Source organism: Oryctolagus cuniculus, chromosome 12 (assembly GCF_964237555.1).
Source record: "Oryctolagus cuniculus chromosome 12, mOryCun1.1, whole genome shotgun sequence".
Lineage (NCBI taxonomy): Eukaryota > Metazoa > Chordata > Mammalia > Lagomorpha > Leporidae > Oryctolagus > Oryctolagus cuniculus.
The window spans coordinates 65023665-65049674 of NC_091443.1; the positions used below are offsets into that span (position 1 = coordinate 65023665).

General features: G+C 52.0%; 2 protein-coding genes across 6 annotated transcripts in view; both read right to left on the reverse strand.

Annotated features, from left to right (window-relative positions):
* Positions 1 to 13400, reverse strand: part of EHD4 (EH domain containing 4) — a 75797-nt gene extending 62397 nt beyond the window's left edge. The window contains exon 1 of the mRNA XM_002717963.5: positions 13047 to 13400. Within this exon, the coding sequence (XP_002718009.3) occupies positions 13047 to 13282 (236 nt within the window). The 5' untranslated portion in view covers positions 13283 to 13400. The remainder of the gene's footprint in view (positions 1 to 13046) is intronic.
* Positions 13401 to 18934: 5534 nt separating this feature from the next.
* PLA2G4E (phospholipase A2 group IVE) overlaps positions 18935 to 26010 on the reverse strand; it is a 43093-nt gene continuing 36017 nt past the window's right edge. Inside the window, exons 20-22 of one of the 5 annotated variants that reach the window (XR_011380870.1) lie at positions 21416 to 25769; positions 19579 to 19724; positions 18935 to 19455 (exon numbers count right to left, since the gene is read on the reverse strand). Coding sequence is in view for 1 of the 5 variants with exons in the window: in XM_008269138.4 (XP_008267360.2) it covers positions 25549 to 25769 (221 nt within the window). In the remaining 4 variants the exon portion in view is untranslated. Of the gene's footprint in view, positions 25770 to 26010 lie in introns of all 5 variants that reach the window. The other 4 variants (XR_011380871.1, XR_011380872.1, XR_011380869.1 and 1 more) reach the window with 4 other exon arrangements.

The window sequence follows — 26010 nt, forward strand, 5'->3', positions numbered from 1 at the left end:
AAAAGAACATTTAGCTTAATAGTCAAATTTATCTATAAGAAAAAGATTAATATTTCAAGTAAAAATTGGGCAAAGCTCACAGATAATTCACAAAGCAATACAGATGATGACTACATAGTTTATAAATCCAACTTCACTGCTAAAAAAAGAGCAAACTAAGTAATGCTTCCCTATAAAATTTATTTTATACATTAATACTTGGTTTTATTGACAGTTTGGTCAAATAATGACTCACATATTTCTGGTAGGATTCTAATTCAGAGTAACTTTTTTAAAAAGGATAAGCAGATACACAGGTTTAGGAAAACACGTAAGCCTGAAAATTATTTATATTTTTTATGCAGTAATTTATGCTCAGGCTATTCTAAGAAAAATAAAGAAATAAAGACATGACCAAAAATGTTCATTGCAACATTATGCACAATTGCATAAAATTAGAAAAACATAACTGCTCCAAGCTGTACTAGAGAATATGAAGCAGTCATATTTGAGTGGAATATATATGAAGCAGTCATGTTTGAGTGGAAAAGCCACGTTACTAAACTGTATGTATCATATAATCCCCAGCTTTGTAAGCCTGACTTTTTTTTTTTTTTTTTTTGACAGGCAGAGTGGACAGTGAGAGAGAGACAGAGAGAAAGGTCTTCCTTTGCCGTTTTTCACCCTCCAATGGCCGCCGCGGCCGGCGCACCGTGCTGATCTGAAGCCAGGAGCCAGGTGCTTCTCCTGGTCTCCCATGGGGTGCAGGGCCCAAGCACTTGGGCCATCCTCCACTGCACTCCCTGGCCACAGCAAAGAGCTGGACTGGAAGAGGAGCAACCGGGACAGAATCCCAGAATCAGGAGCCCCGACCGGGACTAGAACCCGGTGTGCCGGAGCTGCAAGCCGGAGGATTAGCCTAGTGAGCCGCGGTGCCGGCCTGTAAGGCTGACTTCTACGCCTTCCTCTAAGTCCCCACTGCAGTGCGAACAGATGGTGCTCAGGACAGGTGAAAGGTTCACCCACGTTAGCCTCCCTCTCCCGGGTGCAGGCTGATTTGGTTGTCTTTATTCCAGTCACTCAGCCTTCATCTGTCAATGGTTCCCAAATGTTTCCTGGGGAAGCTGTGTGAGAATCACTCCGAGCTCTGGAATCCTGCGTGCTTGTCATGGGCTCCCTCCTCTGGGTGTGGCTCTGCCACTGCCACCTACCACCTCCTCCAGGAGCCAAACCCCGGGGACCACCTCATCTCAGACTGACTCTCCAGGCCACACCCCGCCCCATGTGCTGTCTGTATGCACGTGGTCACTGTCACCCACCAGCACAGATTCAAGGCAAGCAGAACATCCTGGAGCCAGCTGCCTCCTGCTACTGCTGCCTTAGGATTCTGGTGGCAGGCACAGGGACATGGACAGCTCGTCCAGCAGCAAAGACAGCAAAAAGGAGACCCTGCAGCTGCCCAGGAAGCAGGCCAGGGAGGAGGAAGAAGAAGAGGAAGAGAAGGCATTCAGGCAGAAACAGGAAAAGGAGCAAAAAAACCTCCCACAGCTAGAAGGACATACCCAGGGACGGCGCCCATGGCCACCAGGGGAATGAAGAAATCTGGCAAAAAAAAGTCAGCTCTTCTCGCACTTGAGATCATGCTTATCCTTTGACTGCCTTCCTGCTGAAACATCTGTATTTTTTTAAAAGATTTGTTTATTTATTTGAAAGTCAGAGTTACACACAGAGAGAAGGAGAGGCAGAGAGAGAGAGAGGTCTTCCATCCGCTGGTTCATTCCCCATTTGGCTGCAACAGCCAGAGCTGCGCCGATCTGAAGCCAGGAGTCAGGAGCTTTTTCCGGGTCTCCCATGTGGGTGCAGGGGCCCAAAGACTTGGGCCATCTTCTACTGCTTTTGAAGGCCATAGCAGAGAGCTGGATCAGAAGTGGAACAGCCAGGACTAGAACTGGCACCCATATGAGATGTCAGCACTGCAGGCTGTGGCTTTACCCACTTGCCCCATATTTTAATTAATTAATTAATTTTTTAAAAAGATTCATTCGCCTATTTGAAAGGTAGAGTTACAGAAAGGCAGACGCCAAGAAGAGCTTCTTCCAGGTCTCCCACGTGGGTGCAGGGGCCCATGGACTTGGGCCATCTTCTATTGCTTTCCCAGGCCACGGCAGAGAGCTGGATCAGAAGTGGAGCAGCCGAGTCTTGAACCAGCGCCCACATGGGATACTGGCACTGCAGGCAGCAGCTTTACCTGCTATACCACAGCACCAGCCTGGAAACACCTGTATTTCTGGCTGTAAATCATCACAACACACATAGCTAGAAGAAAGCCTTATCTCGGAGACTGTTGTATAATCAAGAGTAAACTTCTGTGGGGCTGACTGTGGGTAGTGGGTTGAGCTGCCATCCACAGCACCAGCATCCCATATGGACGCCAGTTCGAGTCTGGGCTGCTCCACTTCCTGTACAGCTCCCTGCTAATGCACCTAGAAGAGCAGCGGAGGATGGCCCAAGTGTTTGGGCCCCTCTACCCACATGGGAGATTCCGAAAAAGCTCCTGGCTTCTGGTTTCAGCCTGGCCTAGCCCTGGTCATGGTGGCCATCTCGGGACTGAACCAGCAGATGGAAGATCTCTCTTTCCTTCTCTCTATAACTCTGCCTTTCAAATAAATACATCTAAAAATAAGTAAATTTTAAAAAAAGAACAAACTTTTGTAAAAACAAAACAAAAAATCTGTTCTGTTTAGAAAAAGAGAAATGGAAACAGATTTTGGAGCCGGTGCCTCTCAGGAGATTCCGACTGAGGCGTTCTGAGGTGGGGCCCCGGACGGAGGAGGGGGCGGCGCCAGTGACGCATGCGCAGCCAGACGCAGCGACCCTGGCTCCCCTGGCCGGAACTTCCCAGGACCGACAAGGACACTGGATGCCTTTGGGAAGTACGTCAGCGAGAGAGCTAGAGATATGAGTTAAGGAAGAAAATCTTCAACTGGAAGGAAGGAAAAAAAAAAAAAACCCCACTCTCCAGACCTGTTTCTCCTAACGCTCTGGCACCGCGGGCTGTCAGGCAGATGACGTCATGAGCCACAAGCGGCTGACTCGCAGGTCCCCCTGCGTGCCCACCGCGGCTGCCGCCACCCCCACCCCGCCCTGCAGGCCCCACAGCTTTTGAAAACACTAGCTGCCCCCTCTCTGAGGCACCCCTCCCTGCCACGTCTAACTCTCGCAAGGGCAGCCTCATCCTCACCTGGACCCCGCGGCGGCTGCGAGCAGGGCACAGCTCCCCCAGTCACTGCCCAGCTGCTGCGAGGTTTCTCTCTGACGCCTCGCCTCCCACCCACTCCTCAGCACACGGCCATCTGGCTTCCATCGCGGCCACTTAGTGACGCGGCTCCTGCCAGGGACTAATCCACTGCTCCCGTTTCCGTGCTTTTCCCAGAAGCAGCGGATGCGGCTGACTGCCCACGGCTTCGCGAGGGGTCGCCGTGTCACCTGTCTGGCATCTCGGCCCCCTTCTCTGCTAACAGCATCCTGGGGCGCCAGGGCCCTGTGCTTTGGGGCTGACCAGCGACTCACGCCCTTGCCTCTAGGAATTCCCTCGGGGACAGGTGTATGGCCACAGGGGAACCAATGAAGCTCCAACCTGAGACTTGTGCTGAAGCCGCGGGGCAGCTGGGGGCCTAGGTTTGTGGAATGTGAGTGTGGAAGTGGAGAGGGCTGTGCACCTGCCCCGGCCCCACGGGGGACAGCCACCTGAGAAGGCGGCCAGCACCAGGCAGCAGCAGAGCCCACGGGCGGAGTCCCAGGCTACGCCAGAAGCTAGCCTAGGCCTGTTTCAGCAGTCACAGTAATTTATTTACTTATTTATTTTAAAAGAGATTTATCATTTATTTGAAAGAGTGACAGAGAGGGAAGGGAGAGACAGATCTTCCATGGGCTGGTTCACTCCCCAGATGGCTGCAACCACCAGGGCTGGGCCAGGCTGAAGCCAGGAGCCTGGAGCTCCACCTGGGTCTGCCACATGGGTGATAAGGTCCCAAGCTCTTGGGCCATCATCCAGTGCCTTCCCAGGCATGTCAGCAGGGAGCCAGACCAGAAGGAGGGTGGCTGGGACTGGAACCGGCACTCTGATATGGCATGCTGGCGTCAGCGGCAGCTTAACCAGCAGCGCCACAACGCTGGCTCCAGATTTCATCTTTTTACGTAGGTCATTTTCAGCTGGTGACTGTCACCTGTGACCTGGAGGGCCTCAGACAGCCCTGAGCCACCTCCACAGCTCTGGTGACTCACCCCCAGGTCTTCACAAACGCTGCTGTTCCCTGGAGTCCCGTCTGAGAATGTCTGTTCACCAGATGTTGCCCAGTGCAGGCCTCGGTAAATCCTTGTGTCAGCCCAGACGCCCCACTGAGCGCCGCTTAAATGCGACAGCTTTAAATCCAAACTCACAACTGGGCCCCATTCTTCCTCTTCTCGGGTCCCCACTCAGGGAATGGCTGTGCCGGGTTCCCTCAGAATCCTGGGCCTCAGCAATCACAAATGCCCACCTCCCCCATGGCCCTCTTCGGGCAGCTGATTCCGGCCCACCCCTCGTAACTCGGGTCTTGGGCATCCTTGGGACCCCTCCGGGCTTCTGTTGTCACCACTGCCATGGTGGCCTGTGGATTCCCTCCCGTTCTCCCTGAATCTGAGTCCCGAGAAGGTTGGGTCCAGCCCAGAACCGATCTTACTTGAATAAATGACCTGCAGGACCTGCAGTGGGACCTTGTGTCGTGTATTGTAAACACAGTCCATTTTTCCACTAAGCTCAGCAGCTCACCCCTTCCCAGATATGGCGTTTGCATAGAAGACAACGATTTTCAGGGACTCTGGCACCTCAATAAGTACGAGAACAACCTGGGCCCAGGGCTTCCATAAAAGGATTTCTTCTTCTTCTTCTTCTTTTTAAAAGATTTATTTATTTATTTGAAAGGTAGAGGGGTTGGCACTGTGGCGCAGCAGGTTAATGCCCTGGCCTGAGGCACCGGCATCCCATATGGGTGCCGGTTCAAGACCCAGCTGCTCCACTTCCAATCCAGCTCTCTGCTATGACCTGGGAAAGTAGTAGAAGATGGCCCAGGTCCTTGTGCCCCTGCACCCGCATGGGAGACCCAGAAGAAGCTCCTGGTTCCTGGCTTCGAATCGGTACAGCTCCGGCTATTGCGGCCAACTGGGGAGTGAATCATCGGATCAAGACCTCTCTCTCTCTCTCTCTCTTTCTGCCTCTCCTCTCTCTGTGTAACTTTGACTTTTGAATAAATAAATACAGCTTTAAAAAAAAAAAAGAGAGAAAAGAAAGGTAGAGTTACACAGAGATAGAAGGAGAGGTGGGGCGGGAGGGTCTTCCATCCACGGGTTCACTCCCCAAATGGCCACAACAGCTGGAGCTGTGCCAATCTGGAGCCAGGAGCTTTTTCCAGGTCTCCCACGTGGGTGCAGGGGCCCAAGGGCTTGGGCTATCCTCTACTGCTTTCCCAGGCCATAGCAGAGAGCTGGATCGGAAGTGGAGAAGCCGGATCTCAAACTGGCACCCATATGGGATCCCGGCACTGCAGGCAGTGGCTTTATCCGCTACGCCACAGCATCAGCCCCAGGATTTCTTCTTTAAAAACATTTACCTATCTACTGATTTATTTGAAAGGCAGATGAGCAGAGACAGAGATCTCCCACCTGCTGGCTCACTCCTGCAAATGCTTGCAACATTGCAATAGCCAGGGCAGGGCCAGGTGGAAGTCAGGAGCTGGGAACTCTGTGAGTTTCCCCCATAGCTGGCAGGGCCCCAGGGACTTGAGCCCTCAGCTGGTGTCTGCCAGGGAGTAGGACAGCAGGAAGCTGGGACTACGGGCGGAACCAGGCCCTGCAGCGAGGGGTGTGGGCCTCCCTAGAGGCAGTGGCGACTCGGCTGCCAGGCCATCCTGGATCCCTTTTTTCAGTCCTGAGCTGGGCTGCCTGCCGGAGAGCCTCTGGGGCCAGCTCTTTAATCACTGATCTGGAGGCTCAGAGAGAATCTAGTGGGCCTTTGTTCCCATTCAAAATCCATTTCCTGGCCTTTTTTCAAACTAGAATATTTGTCCACTTCCAATTTTCCAATACCCTGTGCAATTTCTTTTCATAGTTTCTCAAAATTCGCCGCCGGCTCTCTGAGCACGGCTGCAGCTTCTTGCTCTGCAATCCTCCCATCTGTGTGACGCCCAGATCTGCGAGAGCCTGGCCTGCAGAGGCCCCTCTGAAACCCAGCCGCCCCCCACCCCAACACCACAATGGGTCATTTTCTTTGAGAAGCAAGGAGGAAGCAAGGCATGGCGGAGTAGTTCTGCTTTCTGCTTCGACCGCAGGAAGGCCCCAGGCAGGGGGCCTGTCACTTCCTGGTCCTTCTTGTCCTGGTCACCTGTCAAGAGGCATTCTGAGTGTGCCAGGCTCCTGACCCTTCAAGCCGCCCCTTCTCCACTGTAAACACCTGCATCTGCAAGGGCACAATTTATTTTCTGACCATTTTAGTTATTTCAAAGGCAGACAGACACATGGAGAGAGAGAGAGAGAGATCCTATCCACTGGTCCCCTCCCCACACGCCTGTTGGGACTCTCTTCCCTCCTGACTGCTCCCAAGCTCCTCAGGCCTCTTCCTTCAGCTTTTTCCACTCTGTCTCCTTGCAGGTGTCTGTTTTTCTTCTCAGTTATTGCACACAGTTGCAGAATAACGAACTCATCACAGAGTTCTAGAAATTAAATAAATCATAGGATGCTTAGTGGTAGAAGCCTGGATTGTTTATTTCTTACTGGAACATAATTCACATGCTAAAAAATTCACCCCTTTGGGGCCTGTACTGTGGTATAGCAGGTTAAAGCTGCCGCCTCTGAAGCCAGCATCCCATATGGGTGCTGGTTCGATTTCTGGCTGTTCCACTTCCGATCCCAGCTCCCGGCTATGGTCTGGGAAAGTAGCGGAGGATGGCCCAAGTGTTTGGGCCCCTGCACGCACGTGGGAGACCTGGTTGGAGTTCCTGGCTTCTGCCTGGCACAGCCTTGGCTGTTGCAGCTGTCTGGGGAGCAAACCAGAAAACGGAGGCCTTTTTCTCTTTCTCTGCCTCTCTTTAACTCTGCCTTTCAAATAAATAAACTTATAACAAAAGAAAAAAAAAAGAAAATTCATCCCTTTAAAGGGTATAATTTGTGGTTGTGTGTCACCAATACCATGATCCAATTTCAGATTTTTATCACTTCACAAACAAAACAGGAGCCAGTATTGTGGCGTAGTAGGTAAAGCCACAGCCTTCAATACTGGGCACTGGTTTGAGTCCTGGCTGGTCTACTTGCAATCCAGCTCCCTGCTAATGGCCTGGAAGAGCAGTGAAGAATGGCCCAAATATGGGGGTCCTGCCACCCATGTGGGAGACCCGGCTGAAGCCCCTGGTCCAGCCCCAGCTGTTATGGCCCTCTGAGAAGTGAACCAGCAGACGGAAGATCTACGTGTGTGTGTGTGTGTGTGTGTGTGTGTGTGTCTGCCTCTCTCTGTGACTTTTTTTTTTTTTCAAAGATTTATTTTATTTATTTGAAAGACAGAGTTACAGAGTGAGAGAGAGAGGGAGGGAAAGAGAGGTCTTCCATCCTCTGGTTCACTCCCCAAATGGCCATAATGGCCAGAGCTGGACCAATTCAAAGCCAGGAGCCAGGAGCTTCTTTCTGTTCACCTGCGTGGGTGCAGGGGCTCAAGGACTTGGGCCATCTTCTACTGCTCTTCTAGGCACACCAGCAGTGGGCTGGATCAGAAGTGGAGCAACCAGGACTCGAACTGGTACTCATATGGGTACCAGCAATGCAGGCTGGGGCTTTAACCCACTGAACTACAGTGCTGGCCCCTGTAACTCTGACTTTCAAATAAATAAATAAACATATATTTAAAAAACAAAATGCAAGCTAGGATTTTGACAGGGATTTTTCCATCTATAAATCAATTTGGAGACTGTAACCCTCTTAATAGTATGTCGTCTCCAAAGCCTAAACACAGAAGGTTTTCCACTTATTTAGGTCTGCCTGAATTACTTGCAAGAATATTTCATATTAATGTAGTTTTCAATGTAGAAGGCTTGCACTTTATTTTTAATTTAAGAGACAGAGAGAGACTGATAAGACACAGAAATCGCATCCACCTGCTGGTTCCCTACCCAAATGCCTGCCACAGTCCCTGACCATGCTGAAGCTGGGATCTGGGAACTCAATCCAAGTCCCCACATGGGTGGCCCAAACCCAGTTACTTGAGCCGTTCTGCCAGCCTTTCAGGGTGCATATTAGCTGGAGGCTGTCAGGAGCCAGAGCCAGGTTTCAAACCCATTTATACCAATGTGGGACACAGGTCTCTTAACCACTATGCAAAACACTTGCCCCTTACACTTTTTTTTTTTTTTTTTTTTTTGACAGGCAGAGTGGACAGTGAGAGAGAGACAGAGAGAAAGGTCTTCCTTTTCTGTTGGTTCACCCCCAAATGGCCACTGCGGCCGGTGCACCGTGCTGATCCAAAGCCAGGAGTCAGGTGCTTCTCCTGGTCTCCCATGTGGGTGCAGGGCCCAAGCACTTGGGCCATCCTCCACTGCGCTCCTGGGCCACAGCAGAGAGCTGGACTGGAAGAGGAGCAACCGGGACAGAATCCGGTGCCCCGACCGGGACTAGAACCTGGTGTGCCAGCGCCTCAGGCAGAGGATTAGCCTAGTGAGCCGCAGCGCCGGCCCCTTGCACTTTTTTTGTTAAGTTTATTCCTAGGTATTTTTACTCTTTTGGATGCATTTGTAAACAAAATTCCTTCCTTTTTTTTTTTTTTAAAGATTTATTTATTTGAAAGGCAGAGTTACGGAGAGGCAGAAGCAGAGAGAGAAGCGAGCGAGCGAGAGAGGTCTTCCATTCACTGGTTCGCTCCCTAGACGGCTGAAATGACCGGAGCTGTGCCAATCCAAAGTCAGGAGCCAGGAGCTTCTTCTGGGTCTCCCACACAGGTACAGGGGTCCAAGCACTTGGGCCATCTTCTACAGCTTTCCCAGGCTATAGCAGAGAGCTGGACAGGAAGTAGAGCAGGTAGGACATGAACCAGCATCCATATGAGATGCCTGCATTGCAGGTGGTGGCTTTACCTGCTACCCCACAATGCTGGACCCCAGAATTGCTTTCTCAATTTCACTTTGGAATTGTTCACTGCTAGTGTATAGAAATACAACAGATTTTTGTGTACTGATATTATATCCTGTGACCCTGACAGACTCAGGTTTGTTCCACAGGTTTTTTTTTTGGTTTGTTTTTGTTTTTATTTATTTGAAAGGCAGAGTTACAGAGAGGCAGAGAGAGAGATCGCCCATCCTCTGGTTCACTCCTCAATTGGCCACAAAGGCTGAAGCTGGGCTGATCTGAAGCCAGGAGCCTGGAGCTTTTTCTGGGTCTCCATGCGGTACAAGGTCTTCCTCCTATTCCCTGTCCCCTTCCCCCAGAACACGTTTTCCCATGAGGAGAAAAGGGGCAAGTCACCCAGGAAACTGTGTAGGCTTCAAAGGGCAGGGTCCAGGGAAATTAGCAAGTAAAGAAGTAAAAGATTGGGAAGAAAGAAAGAAAACTGTTTTTTAAAAGATTTTATTTATTTATTTATTTGAGAGGTAGAGTTACAGAGAGAGAGAAGTCTTCTATCTACTGGTTCACTCCCCAAATGGCCGCAATGGCCGGAGCTGGGCTGATCCAAAGCCAGGAGCCAGGAGCCTCTTCTGGGTCTCCCATGTGGGTGCAGGGACCCAAGCACCTGGACCATCCTCCACTGCTTTCCCAGGCCATAGCAGAGAGCTGGCTTGAAAAAGGAGCAGCTGGGATATGAACTGACACCCATGTGGGATGCTGGCACCACAGGTGGAGGCTTAGCCTACTACACCATGGTGTCTACCCAGAAAAAAACTATTTGTAGATGACATCTTATATATAGGAAATCCTAAGGAACCCACTAAAATACTGAAGAACCAGGCCCATGCTGTGGTGTAGTGAGTAAAGCCGCCACCTGCAGTGATACTGGATCAAAACCTGGCTGCTCCACTTCCAATCCAGCTCCCTGCTAATGTGCTTGGGAAGGCAGTAGAAGATGGCCCAAGTGCTTGGGACCCTACCACCCAAGTGAGAGACTTGGATGGAATTCTCGGCTCCTGGCTGTGGTCTGGCTGTTGTAGCCATGTGGGAATGAACCAGTGGAGGGAAGCGTGCTCTGTGTGTGTGTGTGTGTGTGTCCCTCTCCCTGTTGCTCTGCCTGTCAAATAAACAAACATAAAAAGAAAAGACGGTCAGTGAGACAACGGGTTCATCAGGTGTGCTGCTGTTAGGACAGAGACTAGAACACACATCTTCAACGCAGCTGAGCTGGCTTCAGGACCTGTTTGGGAGCTGCAGCAAAGTCACCGGCTCCCACTTGGAAGCCACCCTCGTCCTCGCACTCGGGCCCCCTGTGGAGGTCATCCACACAGGAGTGAACACATTTTCTCAGTAAACAGGCTTTTCATCCAGCCCCTCGGAGACCTTCTCATTCCAGTCAGCTGCACGCTTAACTGCTTAGCTTGTGCCGAACGTCCCGGCCCTGTGTGTTGGAGGAGCTCCTGGTTCCTCCGAGCCACGGGGTGAAAGGAGGGAGGAGCACAGTCCCATTAGCGGGGTGGCATGCACGCCAAGCGCTCTGCCAGAGGCTTTCCGATGAGAACAGAAGGTCCCCCCATGTCAGCACAGATTCATGACACCACCTCCTGGGACGTACAGGAAGCCCAGTGGATAGGAATCTATGACCACTGGGGCAGGCTTCTGGCGCAGTGGTTAAGACACTACATGGGACGCCCACATCCTGTATCAGAGTGCTGGGTTCAAGTCCCAGCTCCACTCATAATTCCAGCGTCCTGCTAATGTGCAGCAGGTAACAGCTCAAGTACTTGGGCCCTACCACTCACATGGGAAACCCAGACTGAGTTCTCAGCTCCTGGCTTTGACCTGGCCCAGGACTGGCTACTGTGGGCATATGAGGAGTGAACCAGCAGGTGCGAGATCTCTGTCTCTTTTTGTCTCTCTGCCTTTCAAACAAGCAAATAAATAAAAGTTAAAAAGGATCTGTGCCTAGATAGATCAATCCCCCCACAGCGAAGTCTGAGCTTCTAGTGCTCAGTGGCTGGAAACAAACGCCCAAGTACTCAGCAGGATCGGGCTACGGATCGGGCTACGGCATGGGGAGCGCATGGGGAGTGTCCTGGCCAACCCCTCTGCCCAGCATTCCAAGGGCGGCAGTCTCCTGGGGAACTGCTCTCCATCTGGGGCTTTCCTCCCAGGGGCTGAATGACTTCCTCCTAGCTCCTCTTTGAAATCCAGGTCTCCCGGGGCCTCCCCAAGCCTCCCATCACACTCATTTTCTTCTAACCTCACAGGTTCACCTCGTGCCAAGCACAAAGCCACTTAGCTCCAGGGAGGCCTCCAGAACAAGCAAGTTCCTGCTAGGATGATCCCCACCCCCACCCCCGGATTACTCATGGCCCCAGTGGACGCGGGGACCAGCATCGAGTCTCAGCACCCTTCTGGCAAACCAGGCTTAGCTCTTCCACAAAGCCTCCCCTGCAGTGAGAGAGAGGGGAATATAGGAAATAGTGATCTGCAGGAAAAAAAAAGAAAAAGAAAAAAAAAAAAAGATTGATTCCTGTGGCTGTGAGTTGGGTTCTCCTACTCAGGACTGGTTGTTATCCAGGCTAAGGGAGCAGAGAGAGGGTCCCATTCTCTCCAGGTTGGTCCCTAATTACACAGGGGCACAGCAAGGCCCTCGTGTCACAGATAGGAAGAAATGCCGGTGGAAAGGTGAGCATGCCACCACTACATTGCAACAGTGCTATGCCGCACAAAATTCACCTCCCCTCCTACACCACCGGGTCACAATACTTGCTCACCCCAAGTTCTTAGCAATTGGTCAGTAATACTGAGACCGGAAACACCATCTATTTGTCATCTTTCAAAGTGCCAGCTACTACCTTAACAGATCTACGGTTCATCCTGAGCACCTGGGGTGATACATGTAATACTATTTTTGGTGTCTGAAAATAAACATCAAATAAAGCAATTTAAAAATTCTTCAGTCTCCCGTCTAGGACTACTTCTGAATACCCAATGTCCTTGCTTTGCTGGATTCATTCACGGCATATCTGCAGGCCTGGATTTAACATATTTCCTGTAGTGCCAACTCTCTATCTGCAGGAACTATTTAGGTCACTGGAGTGGGGAAAAAGAGGTCGCTACTTAACAGAAATGGCATGTATCCAAATATAGACGCAGTCTTCTTAGCACCTGTTGAACATCAATGCGGGAGGCGCTGCTACAGTTTCCAAGCCCTGGCTCACAAGCTCATAAATGATCACTTTGTTTTAATTGTAACCCAGAAAAGCAGGTCTCCTCCCCCGAAAGAAAGAAAGGGGGCCTGAACGGCGGACTGCTTCGGCAATCCAGCAGCCTGCCTCCCCACAAGTTCCTGCGCCTCCAAAGTCACTTTCGGAGGACGCCCTCCGATTGGAAGCACGGGGCATGCCCAGAGACCCGGCGAACAGGACAAATATTTTCAGTTGTCAAGGGCGAGGGAGGAGGGAAGAACCCACCTAAGAGACGGAAACTAACAAACGGTAACGCGACACCCCCTGGTCCGTGGGCCGGAGCGCCACAGCGCACAGGAACCCCCAGCGCCGGGCTCGGCCAGGCTGAGCCACGGCGGACCCCCGGAGGACCCCCGGTGGACACTCGGCGGCCTCCTGGCCCTTCCCCGGAGCGCAGGTCAGGACCCTGAGGGAAGCGGCACGGCCAATACCCTCCACGGCTGCCATTCACGCGGTCAGCGACGAGCGGGACTCCGAGGGCGCAGGGTTCAGGGGCCCCTGCCCGGCCTCGGAGGGGCCCCGAAAGCCTGGTCGAAACTGGAGGGGAAGCCGCGCCGCGCGTCGTGGAGTAAGGCGGGAGGCTGCGGGGATCGCAGGCGCAAACTTGGGGAGGACCCGCCCAGGAGCCGGGGGTACCTGATGAAGGTGGTCTTGCCCGTGCTGTACTGGCCCACCAGCAGGATCATGGGCTTGTTCTCAAAGTCGGCGTCCTCCAGCGCCGGCGAGTGGAACTCGTGGAAGCGGTACGCCTCCTCCAGCGGCAGCACCTTGCGCAGGTAGAGCGAGCGCAGGCCGCCGGTCACCGTCTGCACGGCGTCCGCGCCGCCTGTGCGCTCGCGCCCGCCTGCCTGCCGCCCCATCCAGCTGAACATCCTGGCGCCGCTCGCCGATCCGCGCTCCGCGCCCCGCGCTCAGACCCCGCTCCGGGCTCGACCCTCGCCGGCTGGCACTCCGCGGCTGCTGCCCCGCTCGCCGCCGCCCGTGCCCGGTCCCGCCTCGCGCGGCTGCAGCCAACCCCTGGCCGCCACGTCACGGGCGCTCGTTCACTATTCAGGAGGGCTCTCTCGGGTTCTTCCTTATTGGGCCTCTGCCGGCGAGAGGGGGAGGTGTCAGCCAATGGGGAGGAGCCTCTTAACGAATTATTGATGACGGAGTGCTTCTGGAAGGCTGGGCGCGGAGCGGGTGTGTCCCCGGCTGGCTGGCGTGGCCCAGGCTCCCCGAGGCCCCGCTGTGGTCACCCGGGCGCCCTCTCTGGCCAGGTGGCGTCGGCTTCCGGGCAAATCTGGGCTGGCAAGAACCAGCCTCCCGGAACGTTTACTCACTCCCTGCCTATGGACGACGATACTAGGGAGGAAAACTGGAGAAAGCGGACAGACAGGTTCCTTTTCCCAGGGACTGGTGGCGTGGAGAGCTGGAGTCGTGGACACAAGTGACAAAACCCCTTCTCCAACGCCGCCTCCACTCACTTCTGGGTCAGCCCTTTCGCCTGGGTTTTCTCTACTTGATTTTCGGTAAAACTGAAAGTTTGGTCATCAGCCTCCTGACATCCGTATCCTCATCGTCACAGCCGAATTCCCACGAATTGACACTCACAGGAGAACTTCGTCGCCGCCTGTCTCTTCTCCAGACCAAACGCCTGCATCGTCATAGATACGGGAGAGAGTTTGGCCGCGGTCTGCGGTGGCCTAGGTCTAGAATATTTCCCAGTTGCATTAGACGTTTCTCAGGTGTGATCCGGGCCACCTGGGGTGCTGGCACAGTGCAGAGCCCTGGTGCTCATGCCAGGCCTGCAGAGGAGAGATGGGGCAGAGAAGGCTGCATTTTTAACAAGCCCGGGTGTCGCCAATGCTACTGTCTCTTGGTCCGGACACTGAGTATCACCTCTGGTGGCAAGAGTTCAGGGCGTGGCATCAAAAGATCTGAATCTGAATCCTGGCCATGTAAATGCATGGTTGTGTGGCTTTAAATGTAATGAGTCCTCCCCTCCCCGGCTACAAGGAGGAGAGTTCCTTTTACAAGGGAACGCCTATGGAGTTAGTTTGTGGTCAGATTTTCAGAGACAGCCGTATGTATCTAGGGAAGGGGAAATGAAGTTACACATTTGTCTGATGTCAGATCAAAGATGGAAATGTACAAATAAAATGAAACCAGGGAACTACAGAAGAAGATACACGAGAAGATTTATAAAACCTGGGGCAGGAAAAGCCTTTCTACTCAATGCGAAAGACAAGAATTATGGAAGAAAAGGCCAATGGGTTTGGCAACAAAAAAGCAAAAAGTTTCTATGTGTTTTTTAAAACAGAGATAAAACAAACCCTATATAAATATACTCTCACCATACGGTGAGCTCTTTCCTCAGCGCTTACTGAAATGAACTGAAAGTTTATATCTACACAAAAACCTGTGCGAGGATGTTGACAGCAGCTTCACGCAGAACTGGCCAACCTTGGAAGCAACCAAGGTGTCCTCCAGTAGGTGAATGGATCTGCAAGTGTGGCATACCCAGGCGAGAGGAGATTGTCCCGCACTAGAGACAGCATGCAGAGGAGCTTTACATACATATTGCTGAGTGAAAGAAGTCAACATGAGAGGGAACACACCGTAGATTTCAGCTTCATGTGGTTCTGGGAAAGGCAAAACTATGGAAGCAATGAAAAAAAAAGATGAGCAGTCGCCCGGGGCTTGGGGAGAGGAAGTGATGAATGAGCAGAGGACAGGATCTGTACAGCAGTGAAACAATAACGTCTGATGACGTCATGGCGGACACATGTCATCTGTCCAAACCAGTAGGATGTACACCACCAGCAGTGAGCCTGAATGGGAGCTGTGGGCTTCGGGTGATCAGGATGTGGCTCATCAGCTGCAACAAGCCTACAACTGGTGTGGGATGCTGTACTGGGGAGGGCCCGCATGGAGGGGGGGGAGGAAGAGTATAGATGGGGACTCTAATGTGTGCCCATTTTACTGTGAACCTAAGACTGTGCTAAGCAAAAATCAAGTATATTTTTAAAGCAGTGTATATAAAAAACAAACAAACCTATAATAAAGGTAAAGAAATTTGCAAAAGATATTGATGGTCATAAATAATAAATACATTTTAAAATATTATATGTTTAAAGAGCTATTACAAAATTATTAAGAAATAAATATTAGGACAACTAAAAAGAGAAATATTTGACTGAGAAACACTAAGTGATGCCGACCTCCGCTGATAATCAAAGAAACACAAACCTACAGTAAATAGAATGGCAGACTTTTGTTTTCCTAAGATAATGCTTAATATTGGCAAGGGTGGAGGAAAAGATATTTTCACCTACATTGCTGGAGGCAGTGTAAGTTGTCACTTTTCTGGAGCTGATACTTATACAAAAAATCTTGAAAATGCATATCATGGGCCAGCGCCATGGTGCAGTAGGTTAATCCTCCGCCTGTGACACCGGCATCCCATGTGGGCGCTGGTTCTAGTCCTGGCTGCTCCACTTCCAATCCAGCTCTCTGCTGTGGCCTGGGAAAGCAGCAGAAGATGGCCCAAGTCCTTGGGCCCCCGCACCCATGTGGGAGACCCAGAGGAAGCTCCTGGCTCCTGGCTTCGGATCGACACAGCTCCTGCTGTTGCAGCCATCTGGGGAATGAACCAGCAGAGGGAAGACCTTTCTCTCTGTCTCTCCCTCTCACTATCTGTAACTCTACCTCTCAAATAAATAAATAAAATCTTAAAAGAAAAAAAAAAAGAAAATGCACATCATACTTAATGGTGAAATGATTGCTTTCCCTGTAACATCAAGAATAAGGTTATAATGTCTGTTTTTTTCTGTCTCTATTTAACATCATACTAAGGTTCTAAGCATTCCAATAAGGTAAGAAGGAGAAAATGTATTCAGAGTAGATCAGAGGAAGTAAAACTACATTTGCTGACACAAAGATAATGTAGAAAATTCTGTAGAATCTAAAAAAGTTACTAGAGCTAACAGGTGAATTCAGCAAAGTTTCTAAATATAAGATATGTACATAAAATCCAGTTGTATTTCTATATGCTAGAAACAAACACTTGGACATTGAAGTGAAAAATCTACGTTATTTGCAATTATATCAAACCAATGAAATACTCAGGGAAAATTTTAGTTTTAAAAAAGTACAAGACCTATATATGGAGAAATACAAAGCATGTCTTTGCTTAAAATTATTTATTTATTTAATAAGAGAGAACCAGGGAGTTAGGGAGCTCCCATCCCCTGGCTGCTCCCTAAATGCTCACACGGGCTGGGCTGGGCTGGGCCAGGCCGAAGACAGGGGCTAGGAACTCAGTCCAGGCCTCCACGCAGATGGCAGCGGCCATCCACTCGAGTCATCACTTGCTGCCTTACAGATGCACCCTGGCAGGAAGCTGGACTTGGGAGCAGAGTCAGGACTTGAACACTAGCTGTCCAACCCAGGATGTGGGTATCCCAACCAGAGTCTTTTTTTTTTTTAAGATTTCATTTTTTTATTTAAAAGGCAGACATACAGAGAAGGAGAGAGAGAGAGAGAGAGAGAGAGAGAGAGAGAGAGAGAAATCTTCCATCTGCTGGTTCACTCCCCAATGGCTACAACAGCTGGGGCTGGGCCAGGTCAAAGCCAGGAGCCAGGAGCTTCTCCCATGTGGGTGCAGGAGCCCAAGGACTTGGGCCATCTTTACGTCTTTCCCAGGCCATCAGCAGGGAGATGGATCAGAAGTGGAGAAGCCGGGACTCAAACCAGCACCCATATGGGATGCCAGCACTGCAAGTGGAGGCTTGATCTTCTACCACAATGTTGGTTGTCCCAACCAGAGTGTTTAACTGCCTCTCTAAATGTCCAACCCTAGAAGGCCTAAATATACATTATATATATACCATTCTAATGGATCAGAAGACTCAGTATTAAGATGTCAGCCTTTCTCAAGTGGACGCACAGTGTTCAGAGACAGCAGTATGGACTTTGATCCATGTATCTTCATATGTGCAAAAATTAAAATAGATTCTAGAAGTAAAAGTGAAAATTATAAAGTACCTAGAAGAAAATTTCTGTGATCTGGGGTTAGAGAAAGGTTTCTTAGATGCTATCAAAAATGTAATCCCAAAAGAAAATGGTACACTGGACTTCGGTTAATTAAGAAAGTCTGACTTTGAAAATACTCTTGGGCTGGCGCTGCGGCTCAATAGGCTAATCCTCCGCCTGTGGCACCGGCACACTGGGTTCTAGTCCCGGTCAGGGCGCCAGATTCTGACCCGGTTGCCCCTCTTCCAGGCCAGCTCTCTGCTATGGCCCAGGAGTACAGTGGAGGATGGCCCAAGTGCTTGGGCCCTGCACCCCATGGGAGACCAGGAGAAGCACCTGGCTCCTGGCTTTGGATCAGCGCGATGTGCTGGCCATTGGAGGGTGAACCAACGGCAAAAGGAAGACCTTTCTCTCTGTCTCTCTCTCACTGTCCACTCTGCCTGTCAAAAAAAAAAAAAAAAAAACTCTCAAGAGAAGGAAAAGACAAGGCACAGAACTTGGAAAATACATTTGCAAATCCCATGTTTGCAAAAGGACTTGTATCTAGAATGTATAAGTGCCTCCTAAAACTTAATTATGGAAAAACAACTCAATTTTAAGAAATGGAGAAAGGACTTGAATAGATGTTTCACAAAAGAAGATGTGAGGATGGCAAATAAACACATGACAAGATATTTAATGTCATTAATTGTTAGGAAATGCAAATTAAAACCACAAAAAAAAGAGATACCGCTACATTCTTTCAGAATGTCTAATATTAAGAGGATTGCTATGTTTGTCAGCTTTTCATTACTGTAGCAAATTCCTAAGACTTATGAGGGGAGGAGTTTCTTTTGGCTCACAGTTTTGGAGGTTCACAGTCCAAGGTCGGGCAGAGCCCATGGACCGGGTATCTGATGAGGGTACTGGACTGCAGATTGTGTGCAAAGGAAGGGTAACATGGCAAACCAGGAAGCAGAGCAGTGTTTAGGACCAACCCTCTCGTGAGAACTGCCTTCCAAGGGCATGAGCCCAGTGACCTAAGGACCTTGCACTAGTCCCACCTCCAGTACATTATTATTGGATCAAGTATCCACTTCCCAGAGCCATCAATTTATGACTTACGGAACTGACTATCTGCATGAGTCGGGGAACCAAATCCCATTCAAACAGTAGCAAGCAACCAGTCCAATTGCGGTGAAGATGTGGAGCCACCGGAACTCGACACATGCACAGTGGAATGTAAAATGGCACAGCCAATTTGGAAACACTGGAGCGGTTTCTTAAAAGCTTAAACTCATGTGTACCACATGACCAAGCAGGGTAGAGTAGAAGGAAAGATTACCAAGGATCTGAGAAAGCTTTGGGTGGATGCTGGATTTGTTCATTACCTCGACTGTGGTGATAGTTTAATGGTTGGAGACATGTCAAAATTTCTCAAACTACATATTTCACACGTACACAGTTTATTGTATGTCAATTATACTCCCATTAATTGCTAAAAATGCTTATACATTTTGCTTAGGGAATTTTTTCTTAAGCTTTATTTTATTTACTTGAAAAACAGAGTTACAGTGAGAGGTAGAGACACAGTGAGAGAGAAAGGTCTTCCATCAGCTAGTTCACTCCCCAAATGGCTGCAATGGCTGGAACTGAGCCGATCCAAAGCCAGGAGCCAGGAGCTTCTTCCGGGTCTCCCACATGGGTGCAGGGGCCAAGGACTTGGGTCGTCTTCTACTGCCTTCACAGGCACATTAGCAGGGAGCTGGATCGGAAGTGGAGCAGCTGGGACTTGAACTGGCACTCATATGGGATGCTGGCACTGCCAGCTGGGGCTTTAACCTGCTGCACCACAGTGCCAGCCCCACTGACTCGGGAATTTCGTTCTGAAAAAAATAATGAATGTTAAAGCTTTATCTAATGTTATTTATCAGCACATCATTTATAACCACGAAAAACTTAACCAGATGTCTCCCTGTGGAGAATTAGATAAGCAAATGATGGATTCCTATGTAGTCACCACAAGCTGTCATCTGAGAATACGAATGGCCTGCAAAAGAGTATTCAGAATGTATCTGTAAGCAGAAAAAGACTAGATTACAGGAGTGAATGTATATGCAATTGCTAAGGTAAATAGAATTGTGATTCCTCAAAAAGTTAAAAATAGAATTACCATATGATCCAGTAATTCCACTTCTGAGCAAACATCCAACAGAACGGAAAGCAGGGTCTCAAAGAAGTGTTTGAACACCCAGCAACTCCAACATCCACCAGCGGGGGAGCCGATGAGCAAAACGTTAGCGATGGGTATGGACGTATCTAATGTCAGATAGGAGCAAAATGTTAGCTGTGGGTATCCTGCTTGGAAAGGAAGGAGCCCGGCACACACTACAGCATGGGCGAGCTCTGGGGACATCGTGCTCAGGGAAATCAAGCAGTCATAAAATAATGACTCCTGCATGATTTCAATCATACAAGGTCTCTATGGCAGTAAAACTGGAAGAAACAGAAAGCAGAGTGGGAGTTACGAGGAAATGTGGGGAGGAGGAAGTAGGGCGCTGTTGGCCTACCGGTGCAGTTTCAGTTTTGCAAAATGAGAAAGTTATGGAGATCTGGCGCACACCGTTGTGAACAAGCATAACATGGCTGAGCTGTATGTACACTTTTGTAACCACTGTTAATTTTCTTTTTTAATTTGAGAGGCAGAGAGACATGGATAGAGAGAGACAGACAGATACAGAGACAGCTCCCACCCCCTAGCTCACTCTCCAGCCAGAGCTGGGATTTGGGAACTCCATCTGGGTCTCCCACGTGGGAGGCAGGGAGGGACCCAAGTCTTTGAGCCATCCCCAGCTGCTTTGGCAGGCAGGTGGAGACGGGAGTTGACGCTGGGTATCCAAGCAGGTGTTCTGTTGTGGGATGTGGCATCTCAACCACAAGGCTGAATGCCCACCCTTAACCACAACTTTTAAAAAAGTGAATGTAAGAGATGTTTGTACTTTCATTTTTTAAAAAAAGTAAAGTATCAAAGAACAAGATGGGAAGGATAAAGCCGCAAATAGTAACAGTCTCAATCCCTGAGTGCTGTGAGAAACTTTAGCTTCCGCTTGATGTGCTTTTGCATTTTTCAAGTTTTACACATAATCCTTTTTGTGTAAGCAGAAAAAGATTTTAAGGAAGGAAAAAAATGCATTGCCTTTGATCCTTACAAAAAAGAACAGAAGTCAGGGGCGGGCATTTGGCAGCGCGGTTAAGCCCCGCACGGGACGCGGTTTGAGCCCGGGCTCCGCTTCTGATTCCAGCTTCCTCCTAATGTGCACCCCAGGAGGCAGCAGTGATGGCTCAGGAAGTTGGAACCCTGCTGCCCACGTGGGAGACCCCTACTGAGCCCTGGGCTCCGGGCTCTGCCTGGCCCAGCCTAGCTGTTAGAATTTCAGTCACTTTTTCATTGAATCCAGTCAATTTCCAGGGTAGCTCCTAACCCAGACAGATCTGCAGCTGACCCAAGTCCCGATGCATTGAATAATCCTGACAGTAAGTATCTGGACACGCAGACTCGGGAGTCTCCTCGCTGTATGGGGATTTTGATTGTAAGGAAGGTTTTTTCCTCTTGACAACTTGCTGGTCACAAGGTTCATTCTAGATTATGTCATGGATTGGCTCCAGATACCAGCCAAGCCAACGGCTACCCATGCTGAGGAGACTAGAGGAAGTTCTTTGCTATTTTCGTTTAACTTACCTACTCATTTATTTTCATTTTAGTTGAAACACAGAGACAGAGGGAGATTTTTCCATCCATCGGTTCAGTCTCCACGTGGCTGCAAGCACCAGACCTGATCCAGGCTGAAGCCAGGAGCCAGAAACTCAACCTGGGTCTCCCACAGCGGTGCCAGGGCTGCTTCTTCCCAAGGTGATGCGGGTGCCCCAAGTGGCTCATCCTAACCGCTCCGCCAAACACCCAGCCCTACAAGAGCCCCCCGCCACTGGCTCCCTCCTCCGTGGTTACTTACCAGGTCCCCGCGCCCCTGAGCAGGCAGTAGCAGACGCGCGGCTGAGATGGCGGTGGGTCCCGGCAGTGAGACTACCCACTGCTTCCAAGCCAACCCCCTGCACTGGCAGAGCCCCCATGTGCAGCTGGGTGCCCCGTGCCCGTGGTGAAGGCGGGCAATCCCCGGCCTCCTTGCGGGCCACATCACGAGGCCGCGTTCCAGCTGGCGCCGCGTCAGCTGAAGTCTCCTTCAGTCTCTTCTCTCCTCCTTCCTTCCTGTGGCCTGGCATATGGTGTGACAGCTGGCGCTTGGGGGCCCACCCCAGAGCACGAGGCCAAGGACCGCGGGGAGTCAGGAGGAGTGTGGCCCCCGAGAGCCACAGAGGGGCCTAGGACCCCCGCCTGTGGTCTGGTTTCACATAAGTGTGGTTAAGCCACCATTTCTCAGAGATGAGAAAGCAACTCCTAAGTAGCAACTAATTTGTTAGCAGAAATGGAGTCTGCCCACAACAGAGCCTAAAACGTGACCCTCGCTGAGAGGATGTGGGTGAGGGTCAGCACTTAGTGTTGCAAGCTGGGGCTTAAAACATGGCTGTAGGGCCGGCACTGTAGCACAGCAAGTTAAGCTGCCGCCTGCTACCGGCATTCCATATGGGCGCTGGTTCAGTCCCAGCTGCTCCACTTCTGATCCAGCTCCCTGCTACATGCCTGGGAAAGCAGTGGAAGATGGCCAAGTGGGCCCCTGCACCCACGTGGGAGACCTGGATGAAGCTCTTGGCTTTGGTCTGGCCCAGCCCTGGCCATTGGGGCCACCTGGGGAGAGAACCAGCGGATCGAAGATCTTTCTGTCTCTGTCTCTATCACTCTTTCAAATAAATACATCATTAAAAAAAAAAAAAAAAAAAAAGGCGAAAGCAAGGCCTCCCATCCAGAGATAGGGGTTGTTGCCCTCTGCCCCGGACCCTGGGTGGCCTTGTGGTCCCAACAGACTGCCGCGGAAGTGGAGCTGGGTGAGGCCCGAGGCTAGGCTCAATGGGCCCTGCACTGTGCAGTGTACCGCTCGCTCTGGGAGCCCCGAGGGCCACTGAGGAAGGCCGACTACCGCAGGCCCTCCGCGCTGGAGAGGCCACGGGCAGCTGCTCCTCCACCCACGGCTGGAGTGAGGAGGCACGGGGGGTTGCACCTTCAGCCCACTGCAGCCGTTCTAGCCATAGCCCCTCCACTCTCCTGGGCAGCACAGGGACAGAGCCGAGGCCCCAAACACACAGAGGAAAAGGCTGTCTTTGCTGTGCTTGTTCCAAACTCCAGAACCCTATTGTCCAGGCCCGGTATAATGATGGCTGTTCTGTGCCATTATTCATTAAGGTATTTTGCTGCCCAACAAAAGATACCTGAAGGGGCTATCGTCCTTTTTAAGGTAGAAGTTTAGCCTGGAATGTGGACATGATGGGTGGAGCTCCAGCAGCAATGTTGGACTACAAGGCAGAAGACAGCTGAAAAAAGCCTGAACTTCTCTGATTAAAAAAAAAAAAAAAAAGTACATTCCTACTTGTTTAAGCCATCGTAACTTTAGGTCTTCAGGTTACATTGAGAAAATAATGCTCTCAGCTATAGACCTTGAACAGAAGAGTTTGAGAGTGTTCAAAACGGAAGTAGTAGCTGAAGTCCTGGGTAGAGAAAATACTGAGAAGAGGGGAGAACTGAGGCACCTCGAGGAACCCAGCAGTTAGAGCAGCAGAGGGGAGGCGCCTGGAGGGTTCCCACACTGTGGTGGAAGAAATCCGGGAGGAAGGTTGGGCAGAAGCAGGCCCCTCCCCTGTGTGGCTGGGCTGGGTGCCCTCTTGTGTGGCCCTGGTGCACCCCCGGCTCCACGTGGGCTCCTGTATGCAGTCTGCAGCCCCGGATCAGCCCTGCCACAGCGACTGGCACGCAGTGGGCTGGCGGCGAGTGTTTGCAAGCTGAACCACACTGCACTGCGGCTGGCAAGGCTTCCACGGGAAGGGAGGGGGTCAGGAAGCAGGGAGTGGTCTGCAGTGCTGAATGTTGGGAACAATCAAGTAACAGAAGGCCGGGAAAGGGCTGGGGGCCTTTGGCTCTGTGCACCTGGCAGCTGGTACGCCGTGACCTTGGGCAGGGCGTTCTCATGGGGAGGTAGGGGCAGGAAACATTGGCCATGAGATGGAGTAGCGGGGCTGGATGGCAGCGGCTTTTGTGTGGGCTGCTGCCTTGGGAAAGAAAGGTGGGGACCAAGATGGAGGGACACAGGCCTTCACCTTTCCTGTCTGAGCAGGCCGATAGCAGAGAGCAGGGAGCAGGGGACGGGGAGGTGCCAGCCCTTGCCCGGCCAAGCTGGGGTCACTCTGCCAGTTCAGGAGCCACACTCACTACGTGGCCTCTCAAGCATGCCCCAGGCTCTCTGCACGCCCCGCCGCCCCCAGCCACAGCAGGAGCGCCTTCTTGGCCCAAAGCACACGCTCCACGGGTGCTGGGTGCCTTCCCATCCTCCCAGGCCACGTTTCCTGAAAAACATCCGAGCTCGGCCCAGCAGGCACCCGGATGGGCCGGGGCACTAAATCTTGGAAACAGAGGTGGTCTCATCACAGAAGCTGCCAGGAGAGGAGGGAGGGGCGGCAGGTGGCCACGGGAAGCCTGGGGGAGAAGTGAGAATGGGAGCCGGCGCAGGGAGGCGGCTTCAGGTAATGAAAGCAGAGGAGTCGACCGCGGTTACCACGTGGCCGCTTTATTCTGGGCTCCGAGGATCCGCTGCTTTTCTAAGCTGCACTTTGCGTGACTGAGGGGCCCCAGCTCCTGCTGCTGGGCTCTCTCGCGGGTAATTGCAGGAGAGCTCGTGTTGTTAGAAAGTAAAATGAAGGCCGAGGCTGCCGGCTGCACTTGTGGACAGGACAGGTGACACCCAGGTTAGCGCTGGCTGGTGGGGACGGAAGAAGCCCAGTGATGGGTGGCTCCAGGAAGCCGATTCACCCGTGCTCTCCACAAACCACCCCTCCAACTTCAGTGAGTACAGGAGTCACCTGGGCTGGGGTGGGTGGGGAGAGGGGTGCAGACCTTGCGTGGGTGTGGCCAGTCCCCCGCCCCCAGCCAGCACAGCCAGGACGTGGTTGGAAACCGATTTCGCCCAACTTTCGGACTCATCGCTGTTTGCCTCCTAACAAGTGGAGGGCTGCTTAGGGGGCCTGGTGACCCCAAAACACGGCTGGCTGAGCTCAAGAGGGTCATGTGCCTTTCTGCCTTTCTGGCTTCACTGGCAACTGGGACATCTGGATGAACAATTCCGCAAGTCCCCAGCTGGGAGGGAGACCTGCTGGCACTGCCGGGCTGCCCCGCGCACGGCCTGGAAAACCGGCGGCCAGCGTCAGCTCCTTTGTTGCGGGGCTGTCCTCGGCCTCTGTGCTGCTGCTTCCTGCTTTCACTGTCTGAGGGGCTCTCCAAGAGCTGGGGTCCCGTTTAGAAATAAACAGTCCCTTCCGGAAACCAGAGACAGGGTGCTGAGAGAGTCCCCGGGCTCCCCCAACCTGGCGCCTGGCTCCTTCTCCCAGCCCTCCCTGCCTGCAGCCCGGGCCCTGGTCTGTGAGCTCTGCCTTGCATTTCACTGGAGCTGCATGCCTGGCCGTGGCTGCCGGGAGGGGCCGCGTGAGCCGCCAGCCCTGGGGCTCTGAGTGCCGCTGATGCTGGTCACCCGTGTGGCAGAGCCCGGGGACGCTGGTGCTACACCTGGATCTCCCTGCACGTGTTTCCCTGTGATACCCTGAATCAGAGAACATAACTGCCTAGGAAAATCGTAGGGGCACAATGGACTCAGAATTGGAAAAGCGCTTTTCTGGAGAAACCGGAGTGCCTGTCAGACCTCCTGCACTTTCCCTGGGCCGACACTGGAGGCCCTGGGTGGGAGGTGGGGACACGAGCTCCGCCCTTGCATCCCCGGTGTCTCAGCTCGGCTTTCACACCCTGCGCTTGACACAACGTGAGGCGACGTCCCCGCGAGCAGGCGCTGAGGGAAATCCCGGTGAGTGTAAAACCACGCGGCTCCTCGTCGGCTTCTTTCTCTCTGTCTCCTAAGTTTTTGGTAGATGGCCCAGGCCAGCCTGCTGCACCCTTTGCCAGGGGTGGCTGCGTGGGCGGCCAGCCCGCGGGGGCTTAGCAGGGACACCGGCCCTTCAGCCGCCTCTTCTTCTGCACCGCCAGCCGCAGCGCCTGCAGGAGCTGGTCCTGGTTGTTCAGGATGTTGTATTCAGAGAGCTTCACCAGCTTGTCGAAGGCCTCCTCTGTGTAGGTCAGCTCCTTGGTGGCGTAGGGCGTGTTGGGGCCGTAGATGTCGACCTGGCCCAGCTCCAGCTCCTCTGGGCTCCGCTCCACACCTGGGGGCGGCAGAGGGCCCCGCTCAAGACCCTTCAGAGAAGACTGTGAGGGGGCTTGTTCCTGCACCCCTGCCTGCGGCTCCCCTGCTCACACACACACACACACACACACACACCTCTAAGTGGTATGGCGTGCCTATGCGAGGACCGCCCTAGCCCCAACACAGCGCCAGGCCCGTGGTGGGAGGCAGGGCATGCTGTGGACTGGAAGAGCAGGGTGACACTGACAGCTGGCAGCGGG